General features: G+C 28.6%; 1 protein-coding gene across 1 annotated transcript in view; it reads left to right on the plus strand.

The window, feature by feature from the left end:
• LOC142319703 (protein FAN-like) overlaps positions 1–16,872 on the plus strand; it is an 83,742-nt gene that overhangs the window by 20,113 nt on the left and 46,757 nt on the right. The window contains exons 7-10 of the mRNA XM_075357277.1: positions 3,077–3,279; positions 12,048–12,210; positions 15,783–15,937; positions 16,396–16,574. Of these exons, the coding sequence (XP_075213392.1) occupies positions 3,077–3,279; positions 12,048–12,210; positions 15,783–15,937; positions 16,396–16,574 (700 nt within the window). The remainder of the gene's footprint in view (positions 1–3,076; positions 3,280–12,047; positions 12,211–15,782; positions 15,938–16,395; positions 16,575–16,872) is intronic.

Consider the following 16,872-nt stretch of genomic DNA (forward strand, 5'->3'; position numbering starts at 1 on the left):
TGTTAGCGGTAGTTTAGTATCTAAGAGTAATATCCCTACCAGATTTCAAGTTTCTGGGTCTTCCTTTCTTGGCACTACTTTCCAACCCATTTTTAATTTAACCCTTTAGGAGTTGTTAATAAGATTAACAACTTAATTTCTTGAAGACTATCTTAGAAACAGTTGTATACAGAATTTAATTTGGAGCTGGTTGAAAAATTGGAGAGTTAATGATATCGTGAGTCAGCTGACTCATGATGTATGTTGGTGAAGCAGCCCTGGCCATTAAAAATGACCTTTAAGGTCCATGATGAATTTGCTTTAATGTCATCAGTAGTCTCAGAACGGCGTCCTTTCATCGCTGATTCTAATTTTGGAAATAAGAAAAAATCGCAAAGACCCAGGTCTGGTAGGAGAGTCATCTAATTTTTGGCACAAAACTGACAAATTGACAAAGTGGAGTGCAGATAGGTGCATTGTCATGGTGAAGGAACCATAAGTTATCTCACCACAACTCTGTTCTCTTTTTGCAAATTTTTCAAGTAACATTGTTAATTGCCTTGATAGTACACACGGTTCACTGTTTCACCTTGAGGCAAGAATTCAAAATGCACAATTCCATTAAAATAAAAAAAAAGCATCACTTAAAATAAAAGAAAGCATCACTTTGACATTGGATCGGGACTGACTTGTTTTCTTGGGGCTTGGAGATCCTTTGCCAATCCATCATGATAATGGAACTTTCGTCTCAATGTCATGGCCATAAACCCAGTTTTCGTCTCCCATTATGATCCTCTGCATGAATGTGTCATCATTGGCTTGTTCAAAAAGGTGCCGACAAACATCCACTCGATGATCTTTCTGCTGTTCGGTCATCAAATGAGGAACAAACTTTGCTGCAATTCGATGTATGTTCAATTTTTTAGTCAAAATGTCACTGTGATTCAATTGAAATACCAACCTCTTTTGGAAGTTCTCAGATAGTCAATTGGCGATTTGCAAGCACCAGATCGTTAATTTCCTGAACATCAGTTGTGTGAAATCTGAACATCAGTGTCATCAGTTGAAGTCAAAGACCTTCCTGGTCGAGAGTCATCTTCAATTGACTGACGACCACTTTTAAATCGTGAAAACCATTCATAACATTGTGTACAACCCAGAGCATCATCTTCGTAAGTTTTTCAAAAGTTCGAAAAGTTTCTGTGAAAGTTTTCTGCAGTTTCATGAAAATTTTACGTTGTCTCACTGCTTCTGAAAATCTCGCATTACAAAAATTGTTACTAACACTTAAACATGTTGCTATCAAATAACAATAACAAGAAAACTAAACCTGATACCAACAATCCAAGAACATGTGGTTTCAGAGGAGGTTTTGCAGAACACAGTGCTGCCAACTGCATGTTACTAAATATCTCTGTTGGCGCATATTTAAAAAATGTTTGGTTATTTTCTGAACAGACCTCGTACAAAGGTTGTTGTCAATTATTGTTTAAATAATTATGTTGTCTTTGTGTTTTATTAATCAATAGAACATTTATTGTTTTTTTCTTTTTTCTCTTTCATAGAACTTTTGCTCTATCCATTGATTCATTAGATGAGTATAATAGTACATATATTAATTTAAAACAATTTAATACAGAATTATTGCGTTGTTTCTTTAGTTACAAAATAAAAATGTTTGTAAATTATCTAAATTAATGCAATCTGCTGGTTGAATGGAATAAGAACTAGTCTCATTTATTAATTTTAAGTTACATTAAATGTGTTGTTTCATTTGTTTAAATGTAATTTTCTAATGTTATTCTTTCATTGGGTTACAGTGTTGTAATATCTTTAATGTATATAATTTTCAAGAGTTTTCATAAAAAGTATGTGAACAAATACAATTTGAAAGTGATGGGTTGATAAAATAATATATTTAATATAATTTAAAATAATTCATAACTCCACTAGTTCTCAATTCCACCTCAGATCTATTAAGAGCAATAGTTTTGATAAATTATAATCGGTTTTAATTTGTGATTGATGAAAGAACATAATAATTCTTCTTATTAAACATTTTGTTTTAATAATTTTATGTGTGTATGTTTATCAGATAGAATGTGCACTTCACAAAGGCTTTTTTATTTACAATTTATCAGAATTTTGCATTTATATTATATTTCAGTAAGTTATTCATTAATACGGATGTATGAAGCAGATTTTTTAATAGTTTACATTTAATGGGTACAACAAAGCCACTTCAAACTAGTAGCTATTATATTTACACATTATTGGAAAGTATATATTTAATTATATGAGGTAGCTTCATAAATTTGCTAGCTATAGTTTAATTTACAAATTAATTTCCTTAACTAGATTCTTACCAATTTCTGCATTCATAAAGTTTTTGAAAACATTTTTAGAACTAATCTCGTTTTACAATGATATTGTTTGTATTGTTTCCTTCTAGGTAAGTTTCATTCTAGAAAAAAAATCAGTTGTCAAGTAAGGAGGTATGATTACTGCAATGACATTCCATTAATCATGTCTTTGTTATTAATGAAGACATTTTTATTATGTAATTCTTTATGAATTATATTATTCTTGAAAAGAATATACATCTTCATCAAAAAATACCTTTTTGATCAGCATTGATCAGTGGGCTGGCAACATTTTTAGAACAATTTATCATTGGAATAACTAACAACTTTTGATTTTTCATCACCACTTTATATATTTTTACAAGCAATTTAAATATTTTCGGTAGTAATTTTTATTAAACAAAATTTAACATTTCTTTGCTGTTAAAATATCAATATTTTGAAAAAAATAGATGATTTCAGATTTACATTACACAAATATACTATTGTTTGAGAGAAAGGATGAATGTGATTCTGGCCATATTGTTGTGTCATGAACTCTTCCATTGCCATTTTATGAAACAGTTATTTCTATTTCCAAAATGCCCTGATTACAGTGATTTCAAGGTAATATTATTAGGACTAGATGTTCTGTAGAACTTTATTATTAGTGTACTTAATGTATCTTGACTTAAGTTATAAAACTTCAGTATGTTAAAATTAATGCAGTTATTGATTTATTTAATTATTTATAGGGTCTGGAAGTGTACTGTAGAGAGGATTGTGAAGTTAAATATTTGTATCTTGTCCTGAACACACAAACTGAAAGAGATAAATTATATAATGAGATAATGATACAACCTTCTCTAGAATTAGATGAATCTAATCAAGAGAAAATAACCCTTCTATGGCAGAATGGCGTTCTATCTAATTATGATTACCTACTATATTTAAACAGGTATAATGTTTGGAATAGTTTTATTTCCATTGTATTGTTACATTTTTGATAATCTATCAGTTCATCGCAGTTTTTCATTTGATACCTTTACTATATATATTTTTTTATTTAAAATAGATATGTAAGTTTGCACAGAAACATATTTTTTATTTAAATAATCTCATAATTCCTTAAATTGATGTTGCCTTCTTTTTTCATATTGGACTATGTAACTAATTGATATCATTTCAAGTTTATACTTTGAATGAATTATGGATTACCCAATTTTCTTGTTTAAAAATATTTTTTTTTTTTAATAAATTTTAAAAAAATACTTCTCTTTAGGGATTATTCACAACTCTTGCATCATTGCTCATAAACTGTTTTTAACAGCTTTTAACGATCTTTTATGATTGTATATATCACACAAAATTTTTCTATGTAATCTATAGTGTAAGAAACAGAAAACAGTAAAGCACTATTATGATTGCTGTAATACAGTAGTTCAATTATTTATTATCATCAAAAGTAATCTAAATTTTTACACATATGAATATTTAAAAAAAAAATTGCAAAATTAAGAAAAAGCTTTATTCAATCAAAATGGTATAGAAGAGATATTGAAGTCTTTTGCAATGAACATCTCTCATGTTCTTGCTGTTTCCAAAAATATATGATGCTAAACATTTTTTCTAATTCTTTTTTTCTCTGTTAACCAATATAGAAGCCTAGTATACGACCAATGAAACTATTTGTTAAGTACAAACTATTACTTCATTCAGCTATATTTGACCTTTAAGAGTAATGAAAACTACTTACTTGCCTTAATTTACACAAAAATTTAATTTGTGGTTTTTGTTTAATACCCAAAAAATTGAAATTTTTATTAGACATAGTAATTTATCTTTATCCACTCGGAATTTGCATATTCCATTTTCACAATTAATTGCATTAATGCAAATTTAGTTTTATGTAATATACGTTCTATCTCAAGTAAGTAAATCATAAAAAACAGAAAAATAATTAAGATGGAAATTATCCAAAATATTGTTATTTTAATAACGTCTTTTTACCTTAAATCTGTTTGGTGTTATCTTATTATAAAATTATAATTTAAAAAAAAATCAAAAATTAAAAATATTTGTAAATTGTTGAATTTCTGTCAAATTTAAATAGGTATAGATAAACCAGTTAGGTAAACCCTAATAAAATATATCAAAAGTCAAGTATATTATAATTTTTATCATTAATGAAACCTTTGTTATGAAATTGAAAAAAATTCTTTCATCACTTTTATCATTTTCTTTTATAACGTTTGTCTGAACTATTGCAACAATGCTTGGAACTATTTACAATTTTATGAATCTTATATCTAAGCTTAAAAAAACAGATTGTTAAAGAAAAAATGTTACAGTAAGATGAGCAAATCAGATTTATCAGAGATAGATGAACTTTAGAAGTCATAGAATTTGGTAATGAGTTTAACTAAAGGATAGAAATTGATTAAAGGGAGGTTTAATATAATCTTAATTGTAAAGGTTAATTTCAGTTTTACTGCTTATTATTCAATAAGCCACTTAAAAACACACATTTAAATTAAAACTTAACTTCAGGAACTGATTCAGAACACCAAAAAAGGTTCATATTGACATGTCCTATTTTGTTTTATTTTCCTTTTGGACGCCATTTTGTGATTTTCAACAAAAATTTTATTTTTAGGAATGAAAAACCTACTTAAATTTAATTTGGCAGTGCTAAGACTAGTGTCTTGTTCTACAAAATAAACAAATTTCAAAACATCACCTTCAAAAATTTCAAAATAGCAGCCATCTTAATTTTTTAATGTTCAATATTTTTATAATTATTTGTTTGATGAAAATTTTACTTTTACCAAATTGATTAACCATTTTATTTTGAATAAAATGATGTCACCTCATTTGTAAAACTCCAACTTGACAAAAATCAAGTTATTGCAGACAATTAACCTGGCAGTACCCTTGTGCACCATAAAGCAAGGTGATAATTTTCATTCATTTACTATTATTAATACTTTTTATTACATTTATTGGATGAAATAAAACGCAAAAAATTATTAGCTTGCATTACGGTACGCAAGCGTACTGCCTGGTTAATTGTGTGCAGTAACTCGATTGTTTATCAACGTAGTTTTACAAATAAGATGTAATTTTTTTCAAAATAAAATGGTTAATTAACTTTGTTAAGTAACAATAATATATTAATAAATAATTAATGCTTAGTGACATTTAGTTTTTCCCTGAAATAGTTTTTTATGATTTTTAGTAGTTTAGTTGAATTCAGTTATCATATCATCTACCATTTTTGAGGGAGAGAAACTAAATTAACAATGAAATTTAAGTGACATAAAATAATTGAGTTATAGTATCACCAAAATTAAACACGAGTAGAGTATAAACACTTATTATATAATTACAGTAGAATGTTACTGTAAACTTTAAGTTTAGCAAAACTATTTTTATATTTAAATTAGTGAGTAAGGATAAAAATAATTCCTGAAGGTGGCTACTTTACACACATGTGCATTGTGTCAAACACAAAACTAAATTTCTTTTTACTTGAAACCAACATTCTCTGAAAAGGTAGGCAGACAGTTGTAATAGGTTTTTTCTTAACCTGAATTAATTGTGATTTCTTTGTGCTGAGTGAGTAAAATAATTTTCATAATTTATTTTTGTCTTAATCTTCAACCAGAAGATTCTGTTATATCAATGGAAATCTCACATTAAAGGCATAAAAAAGGCTCTATCAACATTAGTAAGGAGAGGATATATCTTTACTTCTAATATAAGGTTGGTGATCAGAATAAAGTCTGTTCCCCAAAATATTACTGTAACCTATGTTTGAGGACTCTAAAAAATAAAAGCATAGGATTTGGCTGTTTAAGGCAGAAATGCCATGCATCAGTGAGACAAAGAGAAAGAAGGGATATTTGTTGGTCCTGTAATAAATCAATGTTTTTTAAGACTGAGATCAAATCCAAACATAAAGCGATGGAAAAAAGCTTGAGATGCATTTAAAAACATTTACATCAACATCCTAGAAAAGGCAAAATTGTGTAACTTAAGGGAGACTGTAGTCACCTTCTCCACAGCATGTCATGGGCTACAATATGTTTTTGAAGTTATATTTCTTGCACTGTCATTTGGTAGTAATTTAAATTTCTTTTAGAAAATGTGAAACTGTCTCTCAACAAACACAAAAAAAAGATTTAAAGACATTTCACAGATGGGGAAAAGTTTGTTCAGTAGTAAATTGAACCAAAATTTGTTGGTTAATTTCTTTTAGATACTGGTGTGAGAATCATCACCCAAGCAATAAAGAAACAGAGGAAACATATTTGGTGGTAGACATACCATATTTAGTTATTGATAAGTTTTATACCAGATCACATTTTCTAGACCATAATCAATTTTGAAAATAACTAACCTTTATAAGGATGAAAATACACCATTTAATATAAACCTTTCTCCACAAAAATTGGTGGATAGTATAAGAATTTTCTGTTAAATAATGAAATTAAAATTCAGGACATCTAAACGTGTAGGAATTATTAAAAATTTTTTTTTAACAACTGTTCCAATAACAAGTTTTAGGTTTAACAGGAAAATTGAGCACAGCCCAGTATTGTTAGTTAACTTAAGCCCATATATAACACATCTACAACTTAGCCAATATTTTGTATACCAATATTTATATATTGATGTATAAGGAAATAACTCAAACACCAGGGTAGCAGTTGCTTCACTGTAGCAAAAAGATTAATAAAAAACTAATTTTGATTTCATTTTACTTTGAAGGATGATATAAGACAAGGAATTTTTATGGTCAAGCAATTGATTCTTTTCATTTTATTCTAAAAATTTCACACTGTTCTTTTTATAAAGTAAGGATTCACAATTGTAATAAAGCATTTTCTCACAATCAACGTTCTGAAAGTTAGCAGTAAATTAATATCACCAAATGCTCATTTTAACTGTAAATATGTATAATTCATGTTATCCAATAATCAATAGATCCTTTTTTTGTATAAAGATGTTAACATAATGTAGCTAATTCAAAAAACAATTTTATTTAAGTTTCTTAGGTTGCAAAGACCATATCCAGTTTCATTTAATTAATTTAGGTACAAGTATTTTTAAATTTTTTATAATTTTTTCTGGAGTTATTATGTCTCAAAATCATAAATATTCACACATGAATTAAGTCAAAGGCTACATAATTTCTCTTGTGAGTGTAAAACTTCATTCTCCTTCATTTATTTATTTATTATTGTATATAATATAATAATAAATAATATAATTATACATATATATAATTTTCTATCTTAGAGATTTTCCAAATTTAATTAAAGTAGGTTTACTCGTTCCTGAGAAATAATTTTTTTGTTGAAAATCACAAAATGGTGTCCAGAGAAAAACAAAGCAAAATAGGACTTACATTGATGTGGATGTTTTTCTCATTTTGGTGTCCTGAATCAGTTCCTGAAGTTCGGCAAGTACGTCCTGGAACACAACGTGTGTGTGTGTGTGTATATATATATATAACAGTTATGTGGCTGTCACCTTCCACTAGCTCAACAACTTGAATGTTGTCATCATGCATCATGGCCACTTTAAAATTTTTTGGCCCACTCAAACACTTAAATTTTTGACAGAATAGCATCTCTGAACTGTGCCTGGAGTCGAGTCAAAATTTTACAGGATTTGACACCTTCGTTTGTGAGAAATCAGATTATAATTTTTTGTGCACTGGACAATGGTACCTCCTGCTCAGACATTCTGTTATTGATATGGGAATGTTACCTACAGGCGTGGCTGGCCGGTTTCTTTCCCTGCACATTTCCAACTAACTACCTCCAACCACATTCACTACTTTTCCTCAGTCCACGCAGTAAAATTCAGATTTATATGACCCTTGAACAGTTACTACATTCATATTTAAGCCTAGATTCCTTAATAAAAAATATTACAATTAACTCTTACTACCCATTGTGGTGGCATAAATTCACCAATTCCCTGCATAATATAGTCAAAATAATTCCACCCTTGTCTCTTCACATTCTCACACCACAAAACCTCACATAAATAACTGTCAAGCATCTTAAATTGAGTTTAAAATTGCCTCCTATTTTTCATTTTAGTGTTACGCCATGCCAATTCTGTGTTTTGCAAATGGGCATCATTGTCAGCATAAACAAAATTATTTAATGATTTGGTGTCAAATGACGGATCCTTTTTCCAGAAATCATAAATTATGGTAGAACCTTAGTTACTCTGCTCACGAATAATACCACACAAAGTTGCCCCACTCTACAGTCAGGCACCATGACCATAAAAAAGATTCAGGTGGCATGGCAAATACCCCTGAAGATCTATTATTGTTGGTAAACTTGCCCAATGTTACACATCCTCCTTGAAAGTACACTCTCATCAACCTCCATTGTTAAAGTAGCACAACCAATTTTGCCATCCAATTTATTAATTACCTGAAAAACACAAACCTCACAAATAACAGCTCCAGCCAACCACAATGTTATCACTTATCTCCAACTCCCATTCACCAAATGAAATGGAACTAACTTCATGACTACCAATATATAAATTTAACAATTTTCACAAGCAGAAGATGTGAATTAAACAATCAATTACCAGCCCATACTCTTTGAGATGCTTTACAAAATTTTCACACCAAAACTTAATTTCATTACAGAACCATTATTGCATTATCTATTTTTTATGTAAAATGTTAGGCTTTTGCAGAAACTTCATCATGACAAATTTTGCACAAATGATTATAATTTAACGCCATATCTATAAAACAACAATCACCCCAAACAAATACTACTGAGTAAACATTAAACTTCTGATAACGAAATAGTAATATATGTAAATACTGCAAAAGAATATCAGTAGAATCTTTTATCCATTTAAAAAAAAAGTTTTTTTTTGTCTTCATTCATTTGACTGTTTTGATGCAGCTCTCAAAGATTCCCCATCTATTGCTAGTCATTTCATATTGGTATACTCCCTATCTCCTAGATCGCTAACAATTTGTTTTACATATTTCAAATGTTGCCTGCCTACATAATTTTTCCCATCTACCTGTCCCTCCAGTATCAAAGCGACTATTCCAGGATGCCTCAAGTTGTGGCCTATAAATCTGTTTCTTTTTTAGCTATATCTTCTAAATGCTTCTTTCTTCATCAATTTGCCACAACAACTCTTCATTTGTCACTTTATCCACCCATCTGATTTTTAACATTATCCTATAGCACCACATTTCAAAAGCTTTTCTTCTCAGGTTCTCTGATTGCCCAAGTGTCACTTCCATGTAAAGCTATGCCCTAAATATTTACTTTCAGATATGTTTTCCTGATGTTTAAATTAATTTTTGATGTAAGCAAATTATATTTTTGACTGAAAGCTTGTTTCGCCTGTGCTATTCGGCATTTTATATCACTCCTGCTTCATCCATCTTTAGTAATTCTACTTCCCAAATAACACATTTTTTAAAATAAATTACCTACCTACTATAGGAGTATGATAAGGGATAAAACCCTATAATTCTATTACAATGCAGTATTCTTACTATGATTATATTATTTTAGATATTAAGTTTTTAGTTTAATTTTTACTCCTGTTATTTTATTCAAAAACCAAAAACTTATTCAGCGTTCAAGTAATATATATATATATATATATATATATATATATATATATTTTTTTTTTTTTTTTGTTAAAAATATGATTATCAGTAGTCTAAATAGAATATTGGTTAAATAATTATTGCACCTGAATAATAAAATTTCTTTCTAATAAAATTACATTTTGGGGCATAAAACATTTTGAGGTCAGCCTTAAAATTCACTCCAAAAATTAAAATCTATCAATCTCAACATCAGTCTTTTACCAGAAAATATGTTATAACAGCATAAATTAATAATAAAACTACCCAAAAAAGTCTTCCACATTTCATAAAATTACCCAGGGTTCTTCATAGGAACATGTGATTTTGTATTATTAACTTCATAGCCATAGTGTGAGTTGAATGGGTTGCTATCACTTTATTTTTCCTCAATCAGTGGAGTGTTTATAATGTGTTTTCTTTAATATAAAAGCATTTTATAAAATTGTGATTGTTACAAAGCTGAGCAATGAGTTTTTTTTCATCATTTTCAAGTCTAATATTATAATTCAGTTCAGTTGACTCGTACTGTAAACACATGGATTGAAAATTTTGAAGTTTCATAAGAAACATACAGGCCTAATAAGAAATATCCAAATGCCACAAAATTGTTGAAGCTCTCAGAGCCTCATTGTTATAGAGTCCAAAATATTGTGCATTATGACGTGCTGTGTCAACATGTGATGTGTTTATCTAGTCACAAATGGACAAAAATATTGATGCAGCATTTAAACTTTTATACATATAAAATTCAAGTAAACCAGGAATTTTAAACATATGATTTTAATGGAAAGCTGTTTTTTTTTAAATTTCTACAAAACATGACAAAAAATCCTGAAAAATCATTGATAACTGATGTAATCCACATTCATCGAAATGATTATTTTAACGCAGAACTTCATTATTGGGTTGTGGAGAATCATGACCATTACACACTGAAAAAGTGACAGTGATGTGTAACTGTATTATCAGAAGGAATTAAATGTAAGAACCCTTATTTATGAAGAATGGTTGCCATCCCTAAATAGGATGTACTTCAAAAAAGGATGTGATCTTTTTAGATGTTTTTTTTTATAAGACCCTTAATAAGTTGTTTAATTTTAATCTTTTAATAACCATATAAGTATGAAAATAAAAAGTAAGTTTAAATTTTAACACATGTTTATTTTAATTGCCCATTCCAGTTCACCACCGTAATGTTAAAATGTTAATTAATGTGAAATATATGTCAAAATTACTCACTGCTGGACTGAAAGGTTGTCCAACAAGCAGTGTAAATATTATTTGATTGAAAAATGTCTTTTCATTATACCTTTTCATTTTTTCTGTACTGAGTAACAAAAATATATTGAATAGAATGTATTCTTTGCGATTGCTAAGTATGTGGTTTATCATAATTTCTAGATAATTACACTGGTCATATGCAATAAAAAGTAGTCATTAGTATCTGTTAAGTTATTGTGCTGGTTGCATTCACCACTATTAAGCAGTTTTTAGTACCATTTAACTTTTAATTTTATTAACAATTTTAATAGACCTTTTATATAAAATTTCATAATAATATGTCATGTAACTTATTTTAGTACTATTCTGCTTTGATATATATTCCATAAAATTGCAATTTTACTTGAAAAAAATAATTGATGCTGCTTACATTAGTAAACAAGTCACAGGCACTTTTCTCTAATAAATGTACTTCAAAATAAATAAAACATCTGGATTTTTTGTTTAGTGAGTTTTTATATATAAAAAGAATAAACTTTTAAAAATGTATTTATTGAATCATTTCATTCAGTCTTATTATACAAATGTCATATGTAAAAAAAATAGACTAAAAACAGCGTGTCACTCTGTATATTACTTTCAGTTACTACCGTAGCTTTGATCTAAGAATTCTCTTTAATTAGTTATTGAGACAAGTAATACAACAGGAATGAAGCATAATAAACAGTAGTATGTTTACTTAATAAATTAATGGTATACATTGCTTGTATTTTTATTATAATTTAGATGTTGTATCTGTTCCATTTTTTTTCATAAATTTATACTTTATGCATATATTTCAGTTTAGCTGATAGAACGTTTAATGATTTAACGCAGTATCCTGTATTTCCATGGGTTATTGCTGATTATAGTTCTCAGAATTTAGACTTAGATAATCCTGAAACTTATAGAGATCTGTCTAAACCAGTTGGGGCCTTAAACCCTGAACGCTTTTCTAAGTTAAAGGTAAGAATTAAAACTTTAATCTGAAGTTGAGTTAGAATAATTGTGTTATGATATTGTATTTATAATCCACCCTGCAAAAAAAAAAAGTTTTCATATGTATCCATATTTTTTTTTTAAACAATTCTTGTGCCTTTTGCAAGTTCTGCAACTTTGATAAAACAATTACCAAAACAAAATATGTATTCAGAATTCTTAAAATATACATTTTTATTGTCATCAAATTTAATATCTTCGATTCATTATTACAAAATTATTGTTTTCAAAAAAAATTAGTATCTTCATCCCTCTCTTTTGTATCATAACAGTTATGTAAATGCCTAATTGAATAATGAAATTTTGTGAATTAAGTAAAAATATCTTTATTTAATTATATATAAAAGCGGAATATGTTTTAATTCCAAGTCCTGGCTTTATGACTATTTGCCAATGTCTAACCCGATTCAGATTGTTTTTATAACTAGTTCTAATACATATATTTTCTTGTATTGACAAATTTTTTTTCTTCTAGAATATTTATGATTTTTGGAAAATTATTTATTGAAACTAACTATAGAAATAATTAAAAAATAATAATTAGAGCTATTATGTTATACATACTTTTGAAAACAAATCATTTAGATGATGAATTACTCATTACTCATGAATCCTAAGTGCAGGATTTGAAAGATCCATTGATGATTTTTAGAAATACAGTGTTTGATGGGCAAATCTACATTACAAAATAAGTATGATCTGATGGTTTTTCTGTAAACAATCTAATTATTAAAATTTAAACACCATTCACTTTATTTTATTGTCTTTATCAATATTTAATAATAGTAGACTAATCATCAAACATTATATTAAATATCAGAACTTACTAATTGATATGCACCTTGCACCTTCAGTATGATCATTTTGACTTTTTAAATGAAATCAATTTACTATTTTTCATAGGGTTTAAAAAAGGCAGAGGTGCTAAGTTCAATGTCTATTCTTAATATACCTTCAATCCTACCCTTTGGCAAATGCACTGATTTCCTGATTCATTTTTCTTTCATTGAGAAATTTATTTTATTAGTCCCATACTAAGTTTCTTTCATATAATTAAGTACAGGATGTAAAAAGATATTATGATTAATTATTGAGTCTACATAGATGAGTTGAATATTTTTATATTTTTATTTTTCACTGAACCTCTATCAAATAAAATTCTCTGTTGAGTATTTGACCTCACAGCTGAATTCTGATGAACAATGCTTTCTTGTCAAAAAAATTATTTGAAACCAAAAACCACATAATCTTCATATTGGAACAACTTTTTATCATGTTATTTTTGGTCACAGAATGGATTTCTCTTCTTCTGCAATGATTTTGCTTTGGTTTCCTTATCATTATCACGTTTCATTATCTGATCATAATTTTTAAATAGTTTGTCATCGTTTGACAAAGCCAAAAGCTTTCAACTGTCAATAATGAATTTTTATTACTGTCACCAACCATGGTTCACATTTTCTACAATACAGTATATGTTACGTTTAATAGATAAATCGTAAATAATTAATTTTAAATAAATAAGTTAAATAATAAATAGGTAGTAGTTTTAAGTTGGTGAAAATTTTCCTCAGTTTAAGACAGTTTAATTTAAAACATATATGTTGCTCAATACCTTTTATCTTTTTCTTGTAGAAAATTGATTACAACCATTCAGTGTGGTTACATTTACCGTTTGACAGTGATGGTGTGTTACCCATTGATATCACACCATCACATCCAGATGATTTTTTTTTCAAATTTGGTTACTTTTTACAAATCTTCATATGATCACAGTTGTAGCTTAATATTATATATTTGCGTATTCACTCCACCAACTACAGGCTGATGTTCAGTTACTGCTTTTTCTCTGTTTATTATTTTATGATAAAAAATGAATTCTGCTATATAAAAAATTTGGCTAGTCTTGACTGGGATGCAACCCAGAACCTACTGAATGAAATGCAGAGCCACTACCACTCCACCATGGAGGTAGATATATATATTTCTCATAAGCTGAATTGTTTGAAACTCTTTATAATTTTGTTTTATTATTTACTATATTTCTGCTATTGTATCATATCCTTTTTATAATATTTTGTCATTTTATTAGTTTTTGAGGTTAGTTATATGCCATGTACAAGGGACATTCAATAATTAAAAAGATAAATTGATATAGAAATTAAACAGTTTGTAGGACAAGTTTTGTACTTTCATAACTAGGTTGGCATTGCTGGGATGAGCTGAGAACAGCTGATGAATAAAAATTGTTATGGTTTATAACCTCAATATTGCATCTAACGATGGCATGTCTGCTTGAAGTTTCCACAGTAGTTGAGCAACGTTCACTGATCCGTTTTTTGGTTTCTGAAGGTAAAAAACAGGCTAAAATCTTTTCTCGAATGATTTTACAGTATGGTGAAAGTTGAATGAACCGCGGAAATTTTTATAATTGGGTAGAACAGTTCAAAAACAGTCAAACCTCAGTAATTGACAAGCAACATCCTGGCCGGCCAGTTGAAGTGTCAACTTGTTTGCTTGAAACCCGCATTGGCAACATTATTCATGAAGACCAACATATTACAGTTGAAGATATAGCAAAAACAGTTGCAGTAAGTGTTGGCACAGTTCATAACATTATCGGTAACAAGCTCAAGTACAGCAAAACAAATGTAAGGTGGGTCCCAAAAGAGTTAATGCAACAACACATGGAAACAAGACTCAAAATGTGTACAGACTTGAAAGAATGCTATGAAAGGGAAGGTGACACTATTCTAAACAAGATTTTAATGTGTGATGAAACTTGAGTTCACCATTTTGAACCAGAGTCCAAAAGACAAAGCGTGGAATGAAAGTACACCAGCTTACCTGTCCAAAAGAAATTCAGAATACATCAGCGGGAAAAGTCATGTTTGACCATCTTTTGGGATGCCCAAGGTGTCGTCTTTTGTAATCAGTAATTTTTTTGAAAATCAGCGTACAACAAACATTGTCTACTACTCAGACATGCTGATGAAAAAAGTAAAGCCAGCAATGAGAGAAAAACATTGCGGATCTCAAAGAAAAGGTGTGATATTGCTACATGACAGTGCTCGTTCTCACACTGCCCAGCTGACCCAAGAAACCATTGGAAAAAATGTGTTGGGAGATACTACCACATCCTCCTTACAGTCCAGATTTGGATCCTTCAGATTTTTATTTGTTTGGTCCACTCAAGGAAGCATTATGTGGAAAATATTCAGCAACAATGAGGATGTCAAAGAATTTGTGGGAAAGTGGCTTTTATACTTCTTTGCATCAAGTATAAAAAAACGAGTTCATCGTTTGGACAAGTGCATTAATATTGTTGGGGATTATGTTGAGAAGTTGTAAAAGTCTCATTTTGTAAAGATACACAGTTTTTTCTACACAATTTGTCTCTTTAATTATTGAATGTCCCTCGTATATTTGAGCTTTGTATCTTGTTTTAATAATTTAACATTTTTTTGGGTATATCTTCTTATCTTGAGTGCCTCTTCATGTTATATAAATTTCTTTGATTTAAATTTTCTTCATTACAGGAACGCTACGAAGAAATGCCTCATCCTCGGTTTCTATATGGATCTCATTATTCAACTCCTGGGTTTGTTTTATTTTATTTAGTGAGAAAATTTCCACATTACATGTTATGCCTTCAAAATGGAAGATTTGATCATCCAGACAGAATGTTCAACAGGTACACTTTTTTTGTAATAGACAGTTATTCTGATAAGTTTATAAGTAATTATAAAAAATTAAGTCTGAGATGAAATTTTTTTACGCATTCAAAAATAAAATTTAAATGTTTTTTTATGGAAACCATTCTACCTTAATAGAACTGATTAGTTTTTCAGTTATATCGAAATAGAATATGTATATATAGTATAAATTATGTAGAAGGCTTATATGCAGTTTTATTTCGGCTTCAGTAATGTTTTAAACATGGATTAACAGTGGTTAGTATTAATTATCACCATTATTTTAAAAATAGTGATTTGTGACCTATGAAAATATTTCACAGGTTCTGTTATGTATGGTAGAATTTGCAGTAAATTTTAATTGTTTACAAAGATAAATCACACATATGCACATTTCTTTATAATCTTTTTCTGACAAATCCAAAAACATTAATGATAATCATTATTTTATTTTCAGTATTCCAGATGTTTGGAGAAATGTGTTGACAAATATGTCTGACTTTAAAGAACTTGTCCCTGAGTTTTATGATGACAAAACTAATGGTGATTTTTTAGAGAATCGTCTTGGCATCAATTTTGGTTATAGAAGTGATGGAAGTCGAGTTGGTAATGTAATTTTACCACCATGGGCAAAAGGTATAATCTGTAAACAGTTTATCAAAAATAATTTGAAGCCTACTAGTTACTGTAACATGCTTATAAAAGAAAAAATTATATTTTTTACCTAAACTCTGATTATTATGTAGTTTTTTGATGTAAAGATTATAATAATATTTTGAAATAACAGTAGACATCATTATATTGTAAAACTTAGTTATTAATTTTCAATTATTACTAGGTTTGTTCTGAAAGTAAAGTTACAGTATGTCTGTAGCTCCAAGGGAAATTTTTTTTTAAAGTTAATTCTCCTGCATTAAAAGGAGGTCCAAGTGAA

The sequence above is a fragment of the Lycorma delicatula genome, chromosome 2 (genome assembly GCF_047948215.1).
Source record: "Lycorma delicatula isolate Av1 chromosome 2, ASM4794821v1, whole genome shotgun sequence".
Lineage (NCBI taxonomy): Eukaryota > Metazoa > Arthropoda > Insecta > Hemiptera > Fulgoridae > Lycorma > Lycorma delicatula.